The 21,764-nt window shown below is 54.8% G+C and overlaps 1 protein-coding gene across 3 annotated transcripts in view; it reads right to left on the bottom strand.

The window, feature by feature from the left end:
* FLT4 (fms related receptor tyrosine kinase 4) overlaps positions 1-21,764 on the bottom strand; it is a 59,464-nt gene that overhangs the window by 26,534 nt on the left and 11,166 nt on the right. For 2 of the 3 annotated variants that reach the window (XM_086758541.1, XM_086758543.1), the window contains exons 2-4: positions 11,013-11,109; positions 4,594-4,868; positions 271-383 (exon numbers count right to left, since the gene is read on the bottom strand). In XM_086758541.1, the coding sequence (XP_086614667.1) occupies positions 271-383; positions 4,594-4,868; positions 11,013-11,109 (485 nt within the window). Of the gene's footprint in view, positions 1-270; positions 384-4,593; positions 4,869-11,012; positions 11,110-11,360; positions 11,651-21,764 lie in introns of those variants that run through there. The other variant, XM_086758544.1, reaches the window with a different exon arrangement.

Genomic DNA, 21,764 nt, shown 5'->3' with positions numbered 1-21,764 from the left:
GATTAAAACAAAGTCTTGTTTTGTTTCATAGAGCTCCAGGGAAGAGAAGCAAGGTTGGCAGGAAACCTGTGGGTTCTGCCCAAGGGAACTGGACAGCACAGCTTCAACCAGCAAATAAAATGAGGAAGCCAGTGGCTTGTACTTTCCATGGAAAATGTATCCCATGCATTTTCCATTCCTGGCAGTGCCTATCCTGCTTCCACTCAGGCAATTGCAAATGCACAACAAATGCAATACATCTCGGTCCAGAGTCTCTGGCCGAGCTCTCACCGAGACCAGTGTGACGTTAAGATCCGGGATGGACACGAGGCATGGTACCCAAGTGTTTTCCTTCTTGCTGATGAGGAGGGTCTCCGGCTTGTTGATAAACGGCTGTTCAAAATCTGAAGAAGAGATATAAGGAGAAGAACAACTAAACAGGCAAGAAAAGAACTGGAGTAGGGATTACTCAGAAGAAAAGGAGCCTTTCTGGTTTTCTTTAGCACAGCACGAGCTTGCCAGAGGGAGTAGTGTTGAGCTGGACAGCCCCATCTGCAACGTGTGACAGTCAGAGGAGACACCTGGAGCCTGGGAATGCAAAGAGAGCAGCCGAGGCAAGCGCCTGAGACAGCCAGTTCCTCTGCACCGAACACCGTACCAGTGGAGCGGCACTGGTGTGACATTTGGGCAGTGCTGGAAATGACTTCCCCTTTCCTGGCCCCCTCAAGGTCTCTGCCTGGGTTTGACCCGTTGCGAAACCGGCGGGTCTTGTCCTGGGCTCACTGCCTGCCCAGCTGGTGACTGCGCGCGGCCCCATGGCAGGGACGGCGCGGGGCTGTGCCGCCCTGGTGCAGCGGCAGGCAGCGCGACCTTCCAGGGCGAGGAAGTGATCCGCAGCGGAATGGTATGCAGATGTCATCCTGCAGCCATCCCGGCCGGCAGATAAACAGATGAGCTGAGCTTTCCAGGGCTGCCACCCCACTACCTCCCAACTGCTGCAAGCACAAATATTGACAGGAAGAGCAAACCCACCCAAAATTAATCAGTGAAATGACTTAGCAAAGCCAGGAGTGTTGCACTAAACTCCACGTGGAGCCAGCATCAAGAAGCAATGTGTCTGGAGAAGGGGCTGCCCCGTCCTGCTCAGTCCATTGCCTGTGTCAAAGGAGACAAGCCCAGGTGGGGCTCCATGGTGGAAGGGGGCTGATGGCAGCGCATAAAGGAGATGTGCCAAGGCCCTGACCCGTCGTGCCAGGCACCATCCAGACACAGAGCAACGAAGTCCAGCCTGGTCCCAAAGAGATGGCAAGCTAACAGGGCAGCACGAACCCCGCTTCTGGTTCTTTCTCAGGTACAGTGGAAAGAGCTGGTGATACCAAGATGCAAAATGCACTTGTATGTCAAGCCACGGCTGGCCAGAGGGTAGGAAGGGTGAGGTCTGTCTTGCCGTGCCAGCTGCTGCTGAGGCACTTGCTCACCTGTCTGCTTGGCAGCGGTGTTCTTTAATATTTCAGTTTGAATGTTTTTCTTACTCTTTGGATGCACCCAAACAGGGCACCCAGGTTGACTGAATGGGATGAAGACAAAACTGGAAGAAGAGACAACAAATTACAAGGCTGCTTGGTGTCCTCTGTCTCACTGATGGATGACTTCTTCTGAAATACCAGCCCCTGCCTGCCCATTTCCACAGGAACACATACCTTACGGGATGCTCTGAATACAGGCTGGTCCCTAGCATCTCTGATGCCTGCTGTTGCCGGCGTCTTTCCTCTGTAAGAGTAATGTCTCTGGAAATGTCCACCTAGCACATGGTCATGGTTGGCTTTGTTAATGGAAACTGTCCCCTGCGTGAAGGGGGGTCCATAAGGAGGTGGTGGAGCTGCCCCAGGGAGCTGCTAGGGGAGATCTTGTGGCTTCTGGTATGCTGGAATCAGAGCAAATGATCCCAGTGGCCTTAAAGGCTACTCTTCATTCACCTGGACTGCAGCTAACCATTGATTTACAGGAACTGTAGCATGAAGACATCTGTTTGTCCAGCCTGAGACTCTTTTCCTCTGCTACCCTACCCCTAAAGCTGCCCATCTAAAATGACAAGTCAAAGGTGAAAGTGGTAATGAGCACCATTTGGGGATCTGCTGTTCAGATCACATTGGGCCCAACCTAATCCAACCCACTGTTAAGTGCATAAGGGAATTCCTTTAATTTTTGATCTGTAAAGCTGTTGCTTCATTGACAGTCCTGCTGCAAAGACCTACTCTGGGTGAAGTGCTTTTTTCTACAGCTTAGGTGAAACCAGCCATGCACAGGGAATGTGTTGGTCAGCTCTTATGAAAATACAGATTCCCCAGAGAATTCTTATTTCCTGAGGTTTTGTGATGCCACAGGATTGCTGTCTTCTGAAATCACAGATTTGTTTCTGAGTGTGAACGTGTTCCTCATTCCTCTCCTGAGCCCTGGGCACGTGAGAGGGAGGAGGCCCACAGCTGCCAGGGGTAAGAGACTATGAGGTTCTCTCCAAGCTCAGATGGCAGCCAACAACGAACTGATTTACTGGGCTGGTCTTGCTGCCAATGAGCTTGTGATTCATGCACTAACTCCCCTCTCTGATCACATCACGTATTTTCTGTGAAGCTCTCTTAATGGGTCAGATGGGAATAATTTAGCATCTTCTTCATTAATATATGCTAAGCCGTATGAGATGGGGGCTGTACATACCCTGTTCCGCCCTGATGAGGCATTCTGTATGTTTACAGCACTATCTGTAGCTTTAATAAAATACACACCTAACCAGACACATGGGAAATGAGACATACACATGGAGAGTTCATTTGAGAATTGAGCTGCAGGTGAAATACAGGAGAACCCATTTTTCCAGCCAAGCACAGATATTTTGTTCCTGGCAATTCCACCAAGCTCTTAACATGAGAAATTAGGTTGATGGATAAATCTGTGGTCTGATCATGCTGTCTCCAAACATCCCCGACACTTACATCAGCCCTTCCAAGCTCTCCAGGGACAGCTTTACATTGCAGGCCAGTTCAGCAGGAACAGGCACGGCTTTATCTGGATGTTCTGCAATGGCTACGGTTACCGTATGCCTGGGTTTTCCTGACATGTCCCTTCTCCTGCCTGAAAGCCTGTCCTGTCTGGAAAGGCGGATTCTGAGGTTTCCTGGATGCTTGATAGCCGTAACAGGGCACAGCCTGATTGGAATGAGTATGAACATGTGCTGCGTAGCCATGTGCACAGCAACGCTGCGAGGTGTTGGCTGGATCTGTTGCACACACGCTGTCCACAGGCACTGGGAGTCCCATGGGCCCTGACAGCGTGGGATTTATCGCCCCTAAGCTACAGCACACGCACACGCTTGCTGCTCTCTGGTAAACAGGAGAGTGCCATTACTGAGCTGCAGATGATGCCGGAGGTGAGAGAAGGTGGACACGAGGGCAAAGGGATCACAAAGAAAATGAGTTCTTGCAAAAGCACTCCCTGCATGCAAGCTTGCTAGGTTGTACTTATTTTCAGTTTACTCTCACCTCCATCCTGATACAACACTCCAGAGCATCTGAACACCCCTGTCCAACTACAGACGTCTCCTCACAACATATCTGGGATCCAGGGAAGGTCTGTCTTGTTTTAGGAAGGGCAGCAGAGCCCATGGCGAGAGGAAGCAATTGCCCAAACAGACCTCAATTCCTCTCCAGCAGCTGCCTGGCTTTTCTGATTTGCCCGTACATTTTTCTCTGCATAGCTGCAGAGGCAAATTTGGCTTTGCCCTGGGACTTCTGAAAAATCCATCTTGTATGTCATGACCTGCCTGGCTTGGGACAACTGCACCAACTAATAAATGGGGGCGGAGAGAGAAATAGCTCAGCCAACTGTTTCCAGGGGACAGTGCTCGTTTATCTTGCTGGAGCGTGCTGCGAGCGGTGGTGGAGACAGCGGAGGAGGAACCCCTGGGGCACGGAGAAGCCGAGTATTGGTCCAGCAACCACTTGCTAAGTGGAGGCTCCAGCTCCAAGCCTGGTGGACAGACCTGCTCCTCCAAAACACATCTCATAACCCTGCCTGCACAGGCATCCCCTGTGACAGCGTGGAGAGGAGCATCTGGGTCTGCCATGGTGGAGCGGCTCCAGGGCCATCAAGCCTGGGAACAGGAGGAGGCTGCACATGGCGTGTTTGTACCACTCCTCCTCTCCCTCTCTCGGTCTCAGCTTTACAGAACATTATCATCCCTAGCCGCTAGCATCTCGGAGAGACCCCAGCTGCCCAGAAGCCAACTCTTGTGCTTTTTTTAGCAGTTGAGCGTCTCTGAGGCCCTCCTCTCACTCCTTAAATTCCTGCATTCCAGCCTGGCTGGAGCGATGCCCCCGGGCCGGGACATAATTGAATCCCAGGCGCTGCGGTCATCCCCCAGAAATGGATGGATATTGGTTCCCTGGAAGTGCAGGGAGCCAGCCCTTGGCCCCCTCCCCAAGCCTGCAGCAGCCATGCTCTGCCCTGGGAGGCCGAGGGGCACATCGGGTTTTTTAATCTTCTGATATTGTGCTGGTGCGTAGGCTGCCCCCGACCCACCCCCCAGCCTGAAGACGCACACGGCCGGATGACCCTTACCTCTCACAAACACGTAGGTGCTGACTGCCGTGGTGCCCTCGATTTTGGCATCAATGTACTTGTAGGAGCAACGGTAGTAACCCGTGTCGTTCGCCTGGGTCTCTGTCAGCACCAGGACTTTGCAGTACGGCTTCGTGCCGGTCCCCTCGCAGTCTTCTTCTTGGAGTGCCCGGCCGCTGCTGGGGGCTGCTGAGGCCACCAACTCGGTCCCCTTCTCCTTCCCGGCAGGGTCCACCTTGCCCCCGGGCCACGACCACTCCAAGGGGTGCTGGCCTCTAGACATGGGCAAAGAGGAGAGTTAGCTTTGGGCCGAACAGGGTGAACGTGGCAAGGATTTAACTGCCCTGCATGGCTCTGCGCATGTCTGCATGTGCTCCTGGACTGCAGCGTGGAGGAACGTCCATCCTCCAAGGAGATAACCAGGCACAAGGAGATGGCGGGCAGCTTCACTAATGGCTGGGCAAGCAGAGGCTCAGCCCCTTCCCCAGGCCACCTCTCCGGCCATGCTAAGCCGTAAGATATCGGCCCACTCACAAGCCAGTCTCCCCCTCCCATGACTCTGTCCTACTGGTACTGACGCCAGGACAGGGAGCCACACAGGGCCCTGAGGGAAAGGCTCCATTTATTCTCTATTCCCTCTCATTATTAAAAGGGTCCAGAGCTATTAAGAAAACACATGGATGTGATGAGTTCCCTTGGCTCAGTGCAGCTGCTGACTGGAGCTTGCAGTGTGATGAATGGAGTGGGAAGGAGAATGAGGGAAGGAGAGCAGGCTGGAAAGAAAACGAGAAAGAGAAAAGCAGTAGGGAGTCGGCGATAAAAGACAGCGAGGAGAAAACAAGGAGAGGCTCAGCTGACTGCCTTCTGTCCAGCTGCCAGTTGTTTCCTTCCCTGCTGCTGTGGGAGGGGGCTTCTTGCTCTGCACAGCGCCCTGCAGCCTCTCTGCCCCCCCCAGCCCCTGCCTGCCCCAGAGCTGCCACCCCTTCGCACCGCTGCAGAGACACTGGGCTACAGACATCCCTCCGAGGGCTCGACCGCGGAGCCTGCTCGCCAGCAGCCCGGAGACAAACGGAAAAGTCCAGGAACAGCAAGAAACCCCCAGACAGAGCGTGCACGTGTGCTTTTATATATAGCCAAAGATCTCCAGAGCAGGAGGCTTGCATCCGCGCATGTACGCACACACGCGCGCCGCCGTAGCTCGCTATAGCTGCGCTTGCTTACTACAAACAACACAAGCTTTTATTCCAGGCTGGAAGTTTCCTTCTGTGAAATCAGAGCCCCTTTCAGAGGAAGGCCTAGTCCCCACTTGAAAGTTTGCCCAGTGTAGCTGAAAGTCACTTCAGAATGTGCAAAAAAAAAAAAAAAAAAGAAATGGGAAAAAAAGAAGACATCGCAAGAGACAGCTGTGGAGGTAAAAACGGCCTTTTGTCAGCACCGTTGGCTCTACTGCGGGAAACTGGGTTCATCTGTTACGCAAGCTGGGAATAGGCGTGCTGGCACACGCAGCTCCTCTGCCAGGGCAGCTCCGCGGGAAGATGCTTTTAAGTGCAGCCAGACCGTGACCGTCACCAATAGCTGGGTCCAGACAGCAAGGGACAGCGAGGAGGAAGTGAGATAAGGTGCCATTGGAGGGCACAATGGCTCAGACGCAACGAGGACAGGATTTCTGTCCAAGCGTGGGGGAAAGACCTGCCCCTGTTTGTCTTCAGCAGCTGATTTATCTTCCTGCAGACTTTGCTCTCTTCCAGCTCCTGCCGCCCAGCTCACCATGGATGAGTTTGGAGACAGCACGCTGCATTCTCCCCGTGCCACCAAACATGAGGGCTCTGGAGGCAGTGACGTGCCCTTGGGGACAGCCACGCAGCCCCTCTGACCCAGCTCAAACTTCTGCATTCACTCAAAATGCCATCAGTGCCTGAGGCAGGACTGGTAGCACAGCTCCAGCAGCTTGTGTCCATGAATCATGGGCAGGCTTTTCCAAAGGATCAGGGTCTCACAAACACTTCAATAAAATTAAGACTCTTGAATTTTGTGTTTTTCCCATCCTATACATGCACAGAGTAAATAACAGTAACTCCGATCACCAAACCAGCAACGCTCAGTGCCCTCTGCCATGCCCATTGCTGCTGCACCCACGGCCCCGCTGCACCAGGCACAGGCCGTGGGGCTGGCCCCGCTCTCAACCCACAGCCGAGAGCTCCAGACCCTGCCTGCACAAAGGAGCCCCAAAGCCCTTTGCGTTTGCTCAGGCATTTTTTGCGCTCCACATGGAGCAGGGTAATTGTACAAGTCTCCAGCGTTTCCGCTTTCTGTTTGTTTACCCACTGGATTTTCACGCATTATCAGATCCACTTGTTTTATTAACCATCAAGGCTAGCAGTAGCTGAGTGACACGTATTTATGTAAACACGGATGGGCCAGTACAAACAGACGTGCCGACCAGCCCGCGGGCAGCTCTAAACTAAGGCATTCCTTGCATCATCTGCTGCTTGACCAGAGTCAGTGGGGACACAGAAGGCGTAGACACTGGTGTGAGTCCAAGTTAGCGTCGCTGGTGTGTTAAGAGGACAAGAAGAAGACAGGGATGAGGGCAGGCCAGGTTCACTTGCATTTATTTCTGAATCTACTCTCTTCGTTTGGGCAAAGATCCAGGCAGCACTTTTGGATGGTTCCCTCCCTCCTATCTGTCACCTTTGACGATTTGTTCCCAAGTTGTTTTCTTTCAGCTCTGTGATAATGTGCCTCTGGGCGACAGAACCTGCTGATGCCAGCTGGAAACAGATGCACCATAGGCTTCTGCACAGCTGCTTTCCTAAATCTTTACAGGACAGATGCTCTTCCAGGGAGACGTTGCAATTGGCACCACTTCTGTTCAATCCTCTTTGAAGCTCCCAAGCATGATATGATGGGCAAAGCTGGCTGTGGCTTTGTGGCTTAGCTAGGATAAGAGATCCCCACTCAGCACCACAGAGGATGTTCACAGCCGTCACACACGTGTAGGAAAGTGTGTCCCCAGCACAGCCATGGCGGGGCATTGCCTTGTCCCAGGCTCCTTCAGCCCTCCCATAGCACTCATTTCCTCCGCAGGAGCCAAGAAGGCTCTGGGGTCAAATACTTCCTCTGCCAGAGTAGCATTTGTGCATCTGCAAACATCTGCGAGTCAGCCCTATTAACAAGTCACTAGGCAGCAAAGGACAACCTTGCCTTTCTTTTTCTAAATGCCATGGCCAGGTGACGCTCCCCTCCACCTGAGTGCTCAGCACCAGCAGGATGGGATGGGAGGGGATGGGATGGGCACAGCCAGGACCAAGTCGATCCCTCCGGGGGTTTCTGCCGTGGTGCAGCCGGCTCCTGTGGGCTCTGCTCCAATATTCATGAGCCAGAACAGGACAAGCTCTCTGCTTTCCCCCAGCACAGGCTGCCGAGGGCATGAATGCAGAGATTCACAAGATTCTTTCCTTCCTTCTTGGGCTGGGAGCAAATAAAAAATGCACTGTCCATGTGGGCATCGGCCCCTTTGCCCTGCTCTGCCACATGCTTAGATCAAAACATCACTGGGGCTCTCAGCCAGCCCTGGCATGACCTGTATTTTGGGGAATGCTCCTGCCCTGGTCCCTTGCTCTGTCTCGACCTCTCAAGGGTGCATTGCACTGGGTGACAGGGGAACGTGCCTGCATGTGATGCCATTTCCAAAAGCAGAGCCCCACATCTGGTGGCTCCTTGCAGGTGTGCTGTGTCTTTGGGTCTCTGTTGAGCACGCCCAGCTCCAGAGGCATTGCTTATCCCATGGCCTGGCACGGACTCTGTCACCGATGAGGCTAGGTGGGCTGCGGAGCAGGAGAGGGGCTGCAGAGCAGCGGGTGTGCGAGATCCAGGCTGCTGCAGGGGGGCCTGGGAGCGCAGTCAGCTGCGGGACTCTCACGCTCGGTGGGTGAAGCTCGAAAGGTCTCCAGGGAGTCTCACACAGGGGGTTCTGGGCTCAGCTTTCTGCTGCAGAACTGCTTCATGCAGGCTCGTACTCCTGGCTCCAGGGCAGCTCGAAGAGCAGCCAGAGGACATTGCTCTCAAGGGAAGACCAGGGTCAAACTGAAGCCACCTCCAACACAATGCTCAGCAGGGGATCCCTGGATCCTGGATTTGATTTCCTATGTGTTTCTGCCCTACCCTGCCCCACCACCCTCTCCTTTGCCTATTCTCTTGGTGGTCTGCATGTTTTTCCCTTCAGCTCCCATTAACACAAGCCAGGTCTTCCCAGGGTGGGCCATGGTCCAGAGAAGAGGTTGGAGAAGCAGCTGGGTGTAATTAGAGATCCAGGGACCAGGAAAGATTTACTTTTCACTCAAATGAAGTAATAGTGTCCCACAGTCAAAATCCTCTCCTCAAGACAAACACAGGCTTGAGAGCTCAGAGAGAAGGGGAACCTCTGAGCCACGCAGGAGATGCTGAGACTTCTCTACCTGCGGGTGGTGCGAAGGACAGTGCACAGCCCCCGAGGAGCACATCTGGGATAGCAGGATGCAGAGGCAGGGGTCAGACAGGGAGCAACGTGGGCAGAGGGTGCATGGGTTTCAGTAGTGTTTGCAGATGGCCCTGCTGCTCTCCGGCCGGCCGGTGCAGTCCTGCACAGCACCTGGGAGCCAAGAACTGGGATGTTCCTACTCTCAGCTGCGTCTGTGCCAGCATGCTGTATGGATGCTGCTTAGTGAGCCTGGAAGACAAGCTTTGGCACTACAGCAGGAAACAGGGAGCTTGCTGCCACTTGAAGAGACTCCATAGCTTGTACGATGCTCCCTGCAAGGGCAGGCCATGCAGGGTCTGCACTGTAAATAAGATTACTTTTTTTTCAGCTTCATGTGATTTTCCTTCATATTAATCGACACAAAACAAATGCACAAGGGAAGGGCAATCTTGTCCTTCCCACTCCAGGAGGGTTACCTGAAAAGAAAGCTTTTCCACTTCATGGTGCTAAGCAGGTATGTTCACGCTTGACTGCAGAAGACACTTCCTTTAACCGCACCTCTGGGTTCAGTATGTCCTTTAGCTTTGGCTCAATCCCCAAGCAACACAGTCTTGAAACCACTTTCTGTGCCCCTCCCCGGGCCACTGCTGAGAAAGGGTCAATGATGATAAGCTCGTTCGGAATAATCTCACTGAATCTCCTCTTTTCCAAGGTTTTAACAGAGAGTGTCAGCTCCCACATCCCTCTGTGGAGAGAACTGCCATGGTGGACCACTGTAGTCCTCCGACTCCCTCCTCTTCCTCTGTGCCCCCTCACAGCAGCTATATGGCTGACCACAGTCCTCCAACTCACACGTTTACTACAACCCAGCACACACCATGGCTCCTCAGGTCACCTTAAGAACAAGCCCACAACCACTTAGCTTCCCAGATCGAGTGAAATGAGCTCAGTATGGCCTTCAGCAACATTTTCTCTGTCCCTCTCCCCTGGCTGTGAACTGATTCACAAAGTAAAAGCAATGCCATCTGTTCCAGGAAAAGTTAAATATGTTTGTGACAAGACACGAACACAATGCCAGCCAAGTGTTTGCAGTAATTGCTCCGTGGTTATATATAACACCAAGAAACACCCATTTGAGGCCCACGCTGAATTTATACCCCGATTGAGCCATAGCACTCAGATCCCAAGCATGGACCTGCTTTCAGCTGCTGAAGGGAAACCCCAGCTTTCTCAGGAAAATTGACCTCGGTCAGTTCTCCCACTTCTTTTTTTTTTTATTTCTGTCAAAGATAGGGAGTAGTGCTGAAAACATGTTCAGCCAAGTGTCCCAGCGTGGGATAAATCGGTTCAGGCACATCACCTTCTCAAAGTCACAGCCTCCAAAACAACCAGAGATTCTCCAGCTCCTCTCGCAGAGTTATTCACCTTGCCTGGCCACGGCTTCTCTTCACCCCCGCATTTACAAGGCAGAGCATTAAATCCCAGTTTCCTAGAAAAGCTGGCAGCCCCTCAGCCACCACTAAGTGCAGCCCTGCCTTCTCCCATGGATATTTCTCAACATCCCGCAAAATGACCTGTGAGATTTAGAAACCAGAACTACAACCCCAGCAGCCCCTGATGAGGTGAGAGTAAGCAACGTCAGAGAAAGACAAGGAGAGTTAGGAAGACAGTTTCCCTAATGAGCTTACAAGGAAGCCATCAGATCACACAAATATTTCTCTGTCTTCCTTCTGCCTGCAAGACTACAGCAGAAGTTATCATCATCTCCTCTGAGATGTCTTCAGCTTCTTTTTCAATTAATTAATTAGATGAAGTCGCACTTGGTGAATGTGGCAGATTTCTAGTCAGCCATGCGAATTTGCAGGTGTACTGCAGCCAAGTTGTCCCTGGTGGGCTCTCCTTGCCTGGTCCTCCAACACTTACCAGGTGGGAGCAGTCTAGGCAGAGCCACGTGCCTTACCTGCAGGTGATGGTCAGAGTATCCTTGGCGTTGATGACGTGTTCCTCCTCGATGAAGCTAAGAGTAGGGGGGGTCATAGAATAGCTGCTCACCAGATCTGTGGAGATAAAGGAGACGATGCAGACATCTGCTAGTCTGGACACACCGCTGTGGGCAGCAGCTAGCTTGGCATCACGAGGCCGGAGAGTGGCAAAGCCTCTTGAAGGAAACATCTCGTATGAATCTGCTCTTCAGCAACAGCTCTAGGGCTGGGGCCAGAGAGCCCCTGGGCTCAGACCGGCAGACTAGCACAGATGGGGGCCAGAAAAAGACCAGAAATCAGGGAATCCAGGTGTGGCCATTCCTCACCAGGTGGCTGAGATTGAGCTCACTTGGACTGCTGCTCTGAAATGATCTTATCTGGTAACTGGAGGGCATCTGGTGGGAGATTTTTCTATATGTACGTAGTTTGCTATAATCAGGGAACAAAAATCCATCTGCCCAGATATCTCAAATGCAAAACTCTTGCGTTTGCACAGCGATGCTCTCAGGAGCCAGCAGGCATTCACTGAACACCCATCTCCTGCCGAGCACTCTCAGGTATAGTCACCCGAACAGGACCAAACCTTTGGGGATTACAGCAGCCCCCTCCCCTGCACCACAGCCGAGCAGGCATTCCAGAAGTGAAATTATCCAGGCTCAAGGATGGGCAGGTAAACACATTATCATGCACTTCTTCTCTCAGCTTTTGTCTGGGAGAGTCCCACTTCTCCTGTGCTTGCATCTCCGGCACGCCAGACATGCACCCTAAGTGAGCTCCTCATGGACAAAACATCTCGAAGTACCGGTTACCCTCAGACGTACCCCGTTGTTTTTCATTAGCATGATGTTGCTGACTGTCATTACTTCGTGATCTTTATCTTAAAACTCCAACTTCTGGAGACGTGAGATAACTCGAAAAAAAAAAGTCTCGGTGACTGCAAAAACAAGCAAGCAAACTAACCAGAAATAGAAGAAAAAAAAAAAAAGTTGCGAAATGTGAAGCTGTGACTCAGGTAGATGCTAAATGCTAAGGAAGAAAAGAATGCAAAAATATGTTGCTAGCTCGATTTTCTACAGAAACATGAGGTTTTTGCAACTATGGGCTGTGCATGTCTGTATCCTTCCCTTTTAACACTCAAACCATTTATCGGAGAGATCTGTCCGGGAGGGAGAGGTCTCGAGGACATGATATTTCCATGGGTTTCACAAGCAGCAGGAACACCATATGATGCCTCTCCTCCAAAATTGTGGCCTGAGGACTGTGAGCCTTGGAAGCCCTGTGGTAGAGCCGTGTGATGAATGTTTCTCTATGGGGAAACCTGCCCCAGGAGACACCAAATGGCCGCCAGCCCCTCGACACAAGGCTTCTCAGGCGTGAGGAGCCAGGCCTGTGGGGAAGCCGGGGTGCCCAGGGTCCACTGCCACCAGGAGAGGCCACCGAGGGGGATGTGGCGGTGGAGGGACGTGCCGAGCGGCACTGCCGGCACGGCCAGGCCAGGGCTGCCGGCCTTGTTCTCCCCGATTGTTCTCCACTTCCTTCCCGCCTGCGCACGCGGCTCCGAGGTGGCCGTCCCCGCGGCTGCCCCCATGGCAACTCTGGGGCGCCAGCCATCTCCCCCTGCCATCTCCCGCCTCCTCTTCCCTCTCCCGCCTGAGGCGGCGTCAGCCCAGGGCCGCCCCCGCCCACCTCCGCCTGCGTGGGGGTCCTGCTCTCCGTGGCCTGTCCTACAGACACGTCTCTCTCAATGACGACAACAGCAGCGGCCATCATTCGTCATTCAACACGCGGTCGCGTTGGCGTCACCGCGGCCCCTGGGACGTGGTGGTGCTTGGTCCCCGTGGAGGACACCCTGCCTCGTGCCTCCAACCTTCCCCTTCCCGAAGGGAGGGGACATCAGATGTTACACACAAAAATGTGCCCTGGGGCTGTGAAAATAAATGAGTGCATTTTTGGTAAAATCCCTTCAAAATATAACGAGGTTTATTACAAAAAAAAAAAAAAAAAAAAAGGAGGGGGAAGGAATTTGACCGCTAAGCTGCATTTCCTATTAATGCCGGACACACTTATCCCAGCGCAAACACCGCTCTCCAGATGGCCACAGCCTGCCAGTCTGTGGCCCCGGCAAGCAGCCGGGGGTGCCTGCAGCCCCCACAAAGCAGCCAGCCCAAAATGTGCAAGATACAGCTTGCCATAGGGCTGGCTGGGGCCAGCAGGCCCTCTGAACCTGCTAGTGCCCCGGGCAGCGAGCAGAAAGCGAATCCCCAAAACCCCGGCACGGCAATTCCCGGGGCTGGCTGTGACAGGCGCCGAAGCGACTCTCAAAACCGGAGCCATCCCTGTTGCTTGAAACACTAAAAAAAGAGGTCCAGGGCGGCGGGAGCCTCTCAGCTGATGCTGTGCACCACATCTGCCCCACCGCTGGGTTTGGGGAGATCAGGACGGCCGCAGAAATAACTCCCTGCCTCCCTTCACGTGCCGCTCGGTGACCTGTTAGCAAACAACGCCGGGGGGTGGAGGGGAAGAAAGAAAAAGTACGGTCTGTGCAGGTTGAGGCTGTGGGATTCCTGCAGATGCATCCTGTCCGCGGCCCTCCAGCGAGTACAACAGGAAAAGGAACCACTGCTCCCTCCAAAAGCACCGCAGCGCGGGGCTGGGGACCGTCCCGCTGCTGGCAGCCAGCACCGGGCTGGCCCTCGCGGCCGTCCAGCCTCCTCGCCGGCCCCGGACTGACGGAGCTTCGGGGACTCCCCGCATCAGGCACTGGCTCACGCTGGAGACCCACTGCTCATCCTGACGCCCCATTCCGGGCCAGCCCCTCAGGGCGCTGGTGCCCACGGCTGCCCGTGGCATCCAGGACAGGCAAAGGGATGCACAGAGCCATTCCCAGCCTGCAAAAGCATCTTCAAAGCCATCAGCTTTCTCCCCCAAAATTCTCCGTCCCTCTTTGTGCTTGCCAGCCGCATCCACCGCACTGCTGCCCCTGCTCTCTCCCTCCCCGAGGCAGCGCGTGCCATGCTGTGGTCCTCTCCTGCCTCGCTCTGCCCAGCACTGAACTCGGTGCTGAGCTTGGCTGTTAAATCTCCGCTAGCCGACATACAGATGGTTTGTGTCTCTGGCAGATCCCAGGGCGCAAGGGAGATGTCTCCAGAGCATGGAGCGTCTCCTCTCCTCCGAGTCCCTCCTTCCCCACCTCCAACCCCGGCGATGCTTTATCTCCCCGGCCCCCCGAGCGGACTCCACTCTCTCGCGCACACCAAATCGCGCCCTTGCGCGGGGAGAGCATTAATGTAATTAAAAAGGCATGCGGCAGCCCCGGCCGAGCTTTGTTTTTTCAAGATGGTTTCCAAGCAAGTTGGCAGCGGGATATTAAAATAAACAGAGGGGGATTGATGGCATGCGGGGAGAGGAAGCAGGATCCCACAGCCACTCACACCTTGTCTATTTTCCGAGAAGTGCGTTTCCCAGCGGTTTTCCTAGCCTTGATCTCTCAGCGCGCGGCTCTGAAAGGGGCCAGGCTGCACTGAGGGCCTTCTCCTTATCGCCGGCGGCTCCTTAATTTTCTCCAGCCCCCTCCACTGCTTTCTGCACCCTGAAATCACTGCTGCTCTCAGCACAGCGGGGCTGCCCGCTGCGGTCCTGCATCCCTGGGCTCTCCCTACCTGGTGGGGAAGCCGTGCTCGCCCTGGAAAGCACTGCCCACCCCAGGGTGTCTCGCACAGACCACGCAGCCCGCAGGCCCCAGCCTTGTGCCTGACCTTGATCACCTTGTGGGAAAGCCTGGTTTTCCCTTTGCGATGGCTTCAGACGGCTAAATCGCTGCAGAGCAATGCCTGTGCCAGAGCCGGCACTGCCACGGCGAGCGATGGCTTTGGAAACCTAAGCAAAGGCTGCACATGGGTGGAGGGGCAGGCATGGCACAGCATGGGATGGCATGACCCAGCTCCCGCTCTCCGTCTGCTTCCACTCACAGGAAGCCCCGCACCGGATCCTCCCTCCGAGCCCCCGCGCACCACCTTAGCCCCTCTCCGCTTCCCCTTCCCTCCCTCTCTGCTGAGTCGGCCCCGCTGACTGATTAACGGGGCGCCTTTCCGGAGGGAGATTTTGTTCACACTCTGTCCTTCTCGCTGACTTCCTTCCCCGGCGCTGGACTGGATCGCTCTGGCCGCAGCCGTCGCGTGTCCCCAGCTAACCGGCACGGCTCACGCTCCCGCCACCAACCTAAACTGCTTTGGGGTTTTGTGACCAGACCTGCAAAATACCATGCACGGAGCTGGTCCAGATGAGGCTGCATGCTCCCACTTATCTCCCGGCACCTCACATACCCAGCCCAACCCAGCCTGCCCACCCAGCGCTGTACTGGGGCAAAAGATAGGCTGGAAGGTAAAAAAGAGCAAAGCTACCCTGACCTTGCGACCATCCCATCCCTAGTTTGCTGTATTCGTGCAAAACTTCCCAGTCAATGAGCATCCTGACAAAGCAAGGCAGGAACCTGAGATCCGGACACTTTCTACAAAAGGGATTTCTGGCAGATCTGTATCAGGTAACCAAATCCCCAGGCCAAGGCTCCAGGATGGAGCCCCTGAATTTACCCACATTCCGAGTCTCCAATGAGCCTCTTCCGACTCGCTGGGCTCAGGCAGCTGCTCTGGCCTGTTCCTGACTGGTGCTCAACAGCACCTGGATGCCCTGGGATTGCTCAGCGCCCAGTGCTACCGGATAGCCCGACGTGACTCATCTTGCAAAGCATCTCCCGTTTCCCTGGGGTTTTACCCCCAGACCAAAGCCTTGGCTGCCCCGAGCTGCCGCTGCAGAGCTGCTGGTGGGGCTCTTCCCTTGGCAGCGGGGCAAGCCACGCACGTGAACGTGCAATCATGCACCGTAGTTACTATGGGAGCAAAGACTTGCACCTGGACAGCCAACAATAAAATTCTGGTACCTCGCTGGCAACTGGGGAAACAGGGACTGAACAACCCTTTTTGATGTGGAAGAGCAGCAATAGCTGGCACTGGGGGAGATGGAGGAGAAACCTTGCTGTGCCCTTTCTGCAGATCTCTCCTCTGGCTTTCCAGGCTGGGCTTGTCTGAATTAGCAGCATTTGCTGGCGAAACTCCGCGTGCACCGTTTCCCCTTGCCTTGTAGGAACTAACCCCTCCGCTCCAGTTGTTATCTCCTCCCCACCTGCCCCGTGCTGGTATAACTGTCAGTGTGAGTGCCTGGCACCGGGGACCCGCAGATGCTCGCAGACACACGGGAAGTCCACGTGCCGAAGCCAGAGCCGGGCCAACTTCCCACCTACGGGGCTGAAGTTCCCCCACGGAGCGACTTCTCCTCACGCACGGGGCAAGCATCCAGCTGTGGGTTGGAGCAGCAAAGCGTGAGCCTCACGTCAGGCAATGAGCAGGCAGCTGGCAGAGCAGCAGGGGGAATTTGGACATAGGGCTGTCAGCTCCTCCTCTTCCTCCTCCTGGTGCTCGCCAGCACGGAGGAAGGCTTGTTTTGCAGAGAGGTGAGATATCACACGAGGCTGAGAAATGAATGGTAGGCTCTGGCCAACGTGGGGATGAAATGCCAGGTGTTTTTTCTCCAGCCGCACAGCGGGTAGGGCGAGCCCCAAACCGCAGTGGGAACTGACACCAAAATGGAGCGGGTTCTGCCCAGCAGCCTGTGCCCGGGGGCTGCGAGGGCAGGGTGACAGCCATCTATGCCTGCGGTGAGGCTGGGGGAAAAATGGAGAGGTGACGTGCTAAAGGGCTCTGGGGGCGAGATGGAAACAGGCTGAGGTGTAAGCAATTAATAAATCAAAAATTATAATGATAGAAGACTGGAAATCCCCCCAAAACTATGTTTTTGCACAAGGGCAAAGGAAACAGGTCCCTTCTTTTATAGGGTTCATGAAAGATGTTCCTTTTTCTGCAACCCAGGGTTGACCGTTGCGTCAGACCTGTCCTGGAAGGGGTTAAACGCAGGGGCTGTGCTCTTCTGTGCTAGGGCAGCATCACTGTCCCAGGCACACAATTGACCCCCCTACACCAACAGCTCATTCAGCCTTGGGACACCACCTTTCCCCTTCTCACCCTGGGAAATGCCAATAGTGAGACAACACTCCTCCGTCTAGAGGTTGTCATCCATGGACCTCAAAGCCCTGAAATGTCCCCAAGTCAAAGCGTGGTGGATCTGTGTCCTCGCCATTTTGTGAGGATATTCCTTTGCTCCAACTGGGGCAGGCTGTCCTCTTCCAGGGGACACAAGGGACTAATAATTATAGGAACTCAGTCAATACCCACAAACACAGAGGTGCTCATCGTTATTGGGTATCTGATCCCTCCTGTCCAACACCAAAAAACATGACGAGACATTAACTTTGCCCTGAGACACCTGTGGGTACGTCCGTGTACGGAGGCAGGAGCACCCCCGAGCAAAGACCAGTATGGGACCAGGGAGACTCCAGCCAAAGCATCCCCCTTCCTGCCAGCCAACTGGGGAGCGGGATGGGGTGGGCAGAGATGTGAGTGGCGCATCACGCGACGGCAGCACGGCCCCGACACGAGCAGAAGAAGTCACAGCCAAACCAGCAGCACTGCGAGGCCGGCCGTTCTGCTCCGCTCCCCCAGCCCCTGGCACTCCACGGCAGCACGGCTGTGCATCCAGTGCTCACGGGCACGGCCAAACAGCCCCACGGCCTCAGACCAAAAGGCTGCTCTGGACTCAATGCCTGCACCCCAACGGGTCTGTTTAGCCTCTCGTTGCTCATAAACTTTAATTAACAGGCAAGGCACAAGAATCTCATAGCTACCTGCACTGATGGGGAATGAGGGAAAGAAAGTAATGAGCTCTCTGGGCTCTTTCGGGTTCTGGACTTCCAAGCTGGCGGTCTCATAAGGGGACAGAAACAGAGGAGCTTGGAAGCAGGAGCCACTTTTAAGAGAGCTGGGCTGTCCTGAAGAGCAAAGTTACCCTTGTATCCTTCAGTCCTGGTCCCTTGGTGCCTCCAGGCAGGGGTTTCAATCAGGGTGTTTCACAAGCCAGCTGCCCCGAGCAGAGCACGGCTACACCCAGGGCCCCACATTGCTGCCACCTGCTTTTGGGGCTCTGGTCTGCAGGGGCACAGCCACCCGTGCCCTGGGGACCTGTCGCCATCCCAGAGCATCCCGAAGAGAGGTCAACCAGCATCCCAAAGAGGGGTCAACCAGCGCCTGTCTGGGAGTGTTTATCTGTCTGCCGCTCTCCCTCCGCAGGAAGCACTATCTCACCATCGCCCTGCCTCGCTCCAGCCCGGTTTCCTGCTCCATCCTGCCAGGTTTACCCTGCTTTTTCCTCCTCCCCTCCCCCTGCCCCACGGCTGTCAGGCCATGTTTGCATTTCTGTCTCCTGCCGTCTTTCCTCTCCCTGCCTCCCCCCCCGCCCTCGCTCGCTACTCCATCCTCCCCGAGAGGCTACGTCCTGAGCCAAAGTTAGCCTCTGTCAGGTAGCCACATGTCCGGCCTGGGGCAGCGGGTCAGCCGGGGCCACCCTGCAGACCTCCTCCAGGATCTCTGCTGTCAGCAGCCTCCGCGGGCCCCGGGGGAGCCGGCTGTTTGCCGCTCTCTCTCCGGTGAGGGATGCTCCCACACATCAGAGAGCTCGTTTCCCCTCGGCGGGCCGCTGGCCCACCCTTTCTGCTGTTGGCCAAGGGCTGGCCAGACGCCGCTTTGTTTGGTCCTCCATTCCCTGAATCGCTCTGGGTTTGTTGGCTGCCTGCTCCTGCCCGGAGAATCCTTTTCCTGCCTTTGAGATAGAGGATGCTCGAGCCATCTGTGCGTTTTATTTCCTTGTAGAAACTAACAAGCTGAGGATTGCTTCCTCTCCCTGACATTTCAGAGGGCAGCTCCAGCTCAGTGGGACGCACGGGGAGGGGGAGCCCAGCACCTTCAGACAGGAACGGGACCTATTCCGTCCGCAGGATTCGCTCCCCAAGGGACAAAAGCCCTCAGACCTGCCAAAATGCTCGTGGCAGCTCCCAATCTGCCACCGCCGCAGCTCTGCAGAGCCCAGGGCGAGCCGCCCTGCTTAGCATACACGGCCACCACTCTTCCAGTGGCCCCTATTAACTGCATGGCTAAACCCTTGCAAAACTCAATTAAAATTATCCTCCCACATCTTAAGGACTGTCAGGTTGCTTCTCTTCCTGTTTTAATTTACTTCTTTCAAAATCTTCCCCTGCTCCCACTCTCTGCCCCCGCAGGATGTGATTAACGTGGTGTGGAAAGAGCACGGATCGGATGGCTTTAGGGGACCGGTAACAGAAATCAGCGCCGTTTATGACATCTGTAACCTGAAAGGATGCAATGGATGGTCCACAGCTCGTGTGAAATGAGCGTTGGTCCAAATCTGGTACCTGGCAGACGAGGATCACCAGCACAGATGGCCAGGATGGGCTGGGGACATCCTCCCGTGGGCCCTGGGTGTCTGGGATCTCTGGGCAGGTGGCCTGGGAAAAGCTTGTACTGCCACTACCTCCAGTTAACTTATCTGGGACTGCTCAGGGGTTGCCTGACCATTGCAGAATTCAGAGTTTAATTCCACCCCATGTCTGTCTATCCAGGTGTAACCCCAGGGGCTGATATACCTCTGGCAGCAGTGGGTACAAACCCGTGGGACACGAAAGAGAGACCTTGGGCTACTGAGAAGAAGTGAAAGCCTACACAATCACAAAGGGCAAACCACTAAAGGAAATTATTATTCACTGCTTCTCACACTGTACCTGATGGAGTTATGAGGCAAACAACAAAGTACCCTTTCACGCAACTCAGCTAAACTGGGGATTTTGCCGCTGCGGAATACCCACCGAGAGATTCCCAAAGAGAGGGATAAGCTTCTGGGGGGACAAGTCACCACCAGCTCTTACACACAGTGATCCAGGTGAGACATCCAGGTCTAGGAGTCCCAAAACTGCTCACTGCCAAAGCAGATGCCCACCCCACGGCATCATCCCCTTTCCCAGAGCCCCAGCTGCCCACGCTGAGGCCGGTGACAGCCTGGGCAGAGCCAGGACCTGGGCAGGGGCTTCCAACCGCAGCACCGGGGCTTTGCTGCGTGGACAGAGAGGAAGGACAAAGCCTGAGAAGCCGTGGAAGCAGCATCTCTGCGCACCCTCGGTTTGGACATCATTAACTACAGCTCCACCACGAGCTGCTCCCAGAGGCCCTGCTCAGGTGAAGCTCCTGTCGAAGCGAGCCACGGATGTGCCGGCGGGGAAAGACAGAGTTCAAGCTAAGCGGGGCCTCGGCATCCGACTCTCCCTGGGAGATGAGGAGGCAGAGGCAGCTGACCGGGAAGTCAGACAGAGCCCGAGGGTCGGCACTGAGCGCAGAGAGAAAAAGGCAGCGGCATTTAGAAAGAAAATAGCAAATCGCAGGTTTGCCTTTTCCTTGATGTGTGTGGGCTTAATTGCTGGCCTTTGAAGTTCAGCTCTTCCCAAGACTGCTAGCTGTCCCAAGACAGGCCGAGCAGGGCACTGAGGAAATCTCCGTGCCCCACTCAGGGCAGGTTTCCCCCACTCAAGCAAAGCCTGGGGACCCTGCCGCCTCCCACCCAGGCTGCTGCAGCCAGGTTGGCCGTGCTGGGCTTTTTCAGGGGTCTGCAAGCCATGCAGCTGGAGCGGGGGGCACTGTGCCAAGCGGAAAAGACCTGCTCCTCTATTTTCCTGTCCCTGGGGTTTGCATCCAGATGTTTGCTGCTTGGCTGTGAATGGAGATGAACTTGGAGCCCTCAAACCAAACAGCTGCCCTGGAGCTGGCAGTGCCCGTCCTCTGCAGCACAGCCCATCCTCAAGTTCATCCCCAGCTGCTGAGTGTGAGAGAAGCTGATGAACAGGGTAAGTGGGAAAAACAGTTTTGCAATTAGATGATTATCTTGGCCTTGGAAAACCTGGATTCAATTCCCCATCTGCTCCAGGCTCCCTGTCATGCAGCCTCTTTGTGTCTCCATCCCTGCCTGAGCCACAGAGGATTGGGCAGCAGGAACTGGGCTTCTTTGGCTTAGAAAGAAAAAAAAAAAAACCAAAAAAAACCAAACTCAAGCAAGAAAGGAGGAATCCTTATTCCTTCTAATGAAAGATAACAGGGAACAAAGACAATGGATTTATCCCAGAGCCAACATGACATGGAAAAGCTACATTAAATGAGGATGAGTCCAGAAAGGAGGAAGCACAAGCACAGTGCAGGAAGAATTTAAACTTCCTGATCATCAAAGCAGGGTTTTCAAGCATCAAGAATAATCTAAAAATAATAATAATTAGAAAAGCAAAGGGAAGAGTGGTCATGGGCATGAGAGAGCTGCTGCCCGGGGAGCGGGAGAGCACGGACCCTCCTCCCCGGCACAGCTTCCCGCATGCACGCTCGCACGTGCGCACACGCGCATCTGCACGACCCCTTCTGCCGCCTCCGACGGGGTGGGCACGAGGGGAGGCAGGAAGATCACAGGCACAGGCTCTTCAAAGGAGAATTAGTCATCAGGGGTAGCGGCAGAGGAAGGAAACCTCAGGTACGAGGTCAGACATGCATAAGCAGACCGTCTGAGCGCTCGCTGCGGATTTGCGAGCCCTCCTGGCATCCGCGCGAGCAGGACAGGAGGTGCAGTTCCCCGGGGTAAACGCATCTACGGCAACGTAGGAGATAGGAAATGTCAACCCTCCTGGAAAACACTGCACAGCTGAGCTTTCTGCCGCCCTTGAAAGCGGCCGGAGCTGGCCA

The sequence above is a fragment of the Chlamydotis macqueenii genome, chromosome 14 (genome assembly GCF_036417535.1).
Source record: "Chlamydotis macqueenii isolate bChlMac1 chromosome 14, bChlMac1.mat, whole genome shotgun sequence".
Lineage (NCBI taxonomy): Eukaryota > Metazoa > Chordata > Aves > Otidiformes > Otididae > Chlamydotis > Chlamydotis macqueenii.
This window is presented reverse-complemented; position numbering and strand designations above follow the sequence as displayed.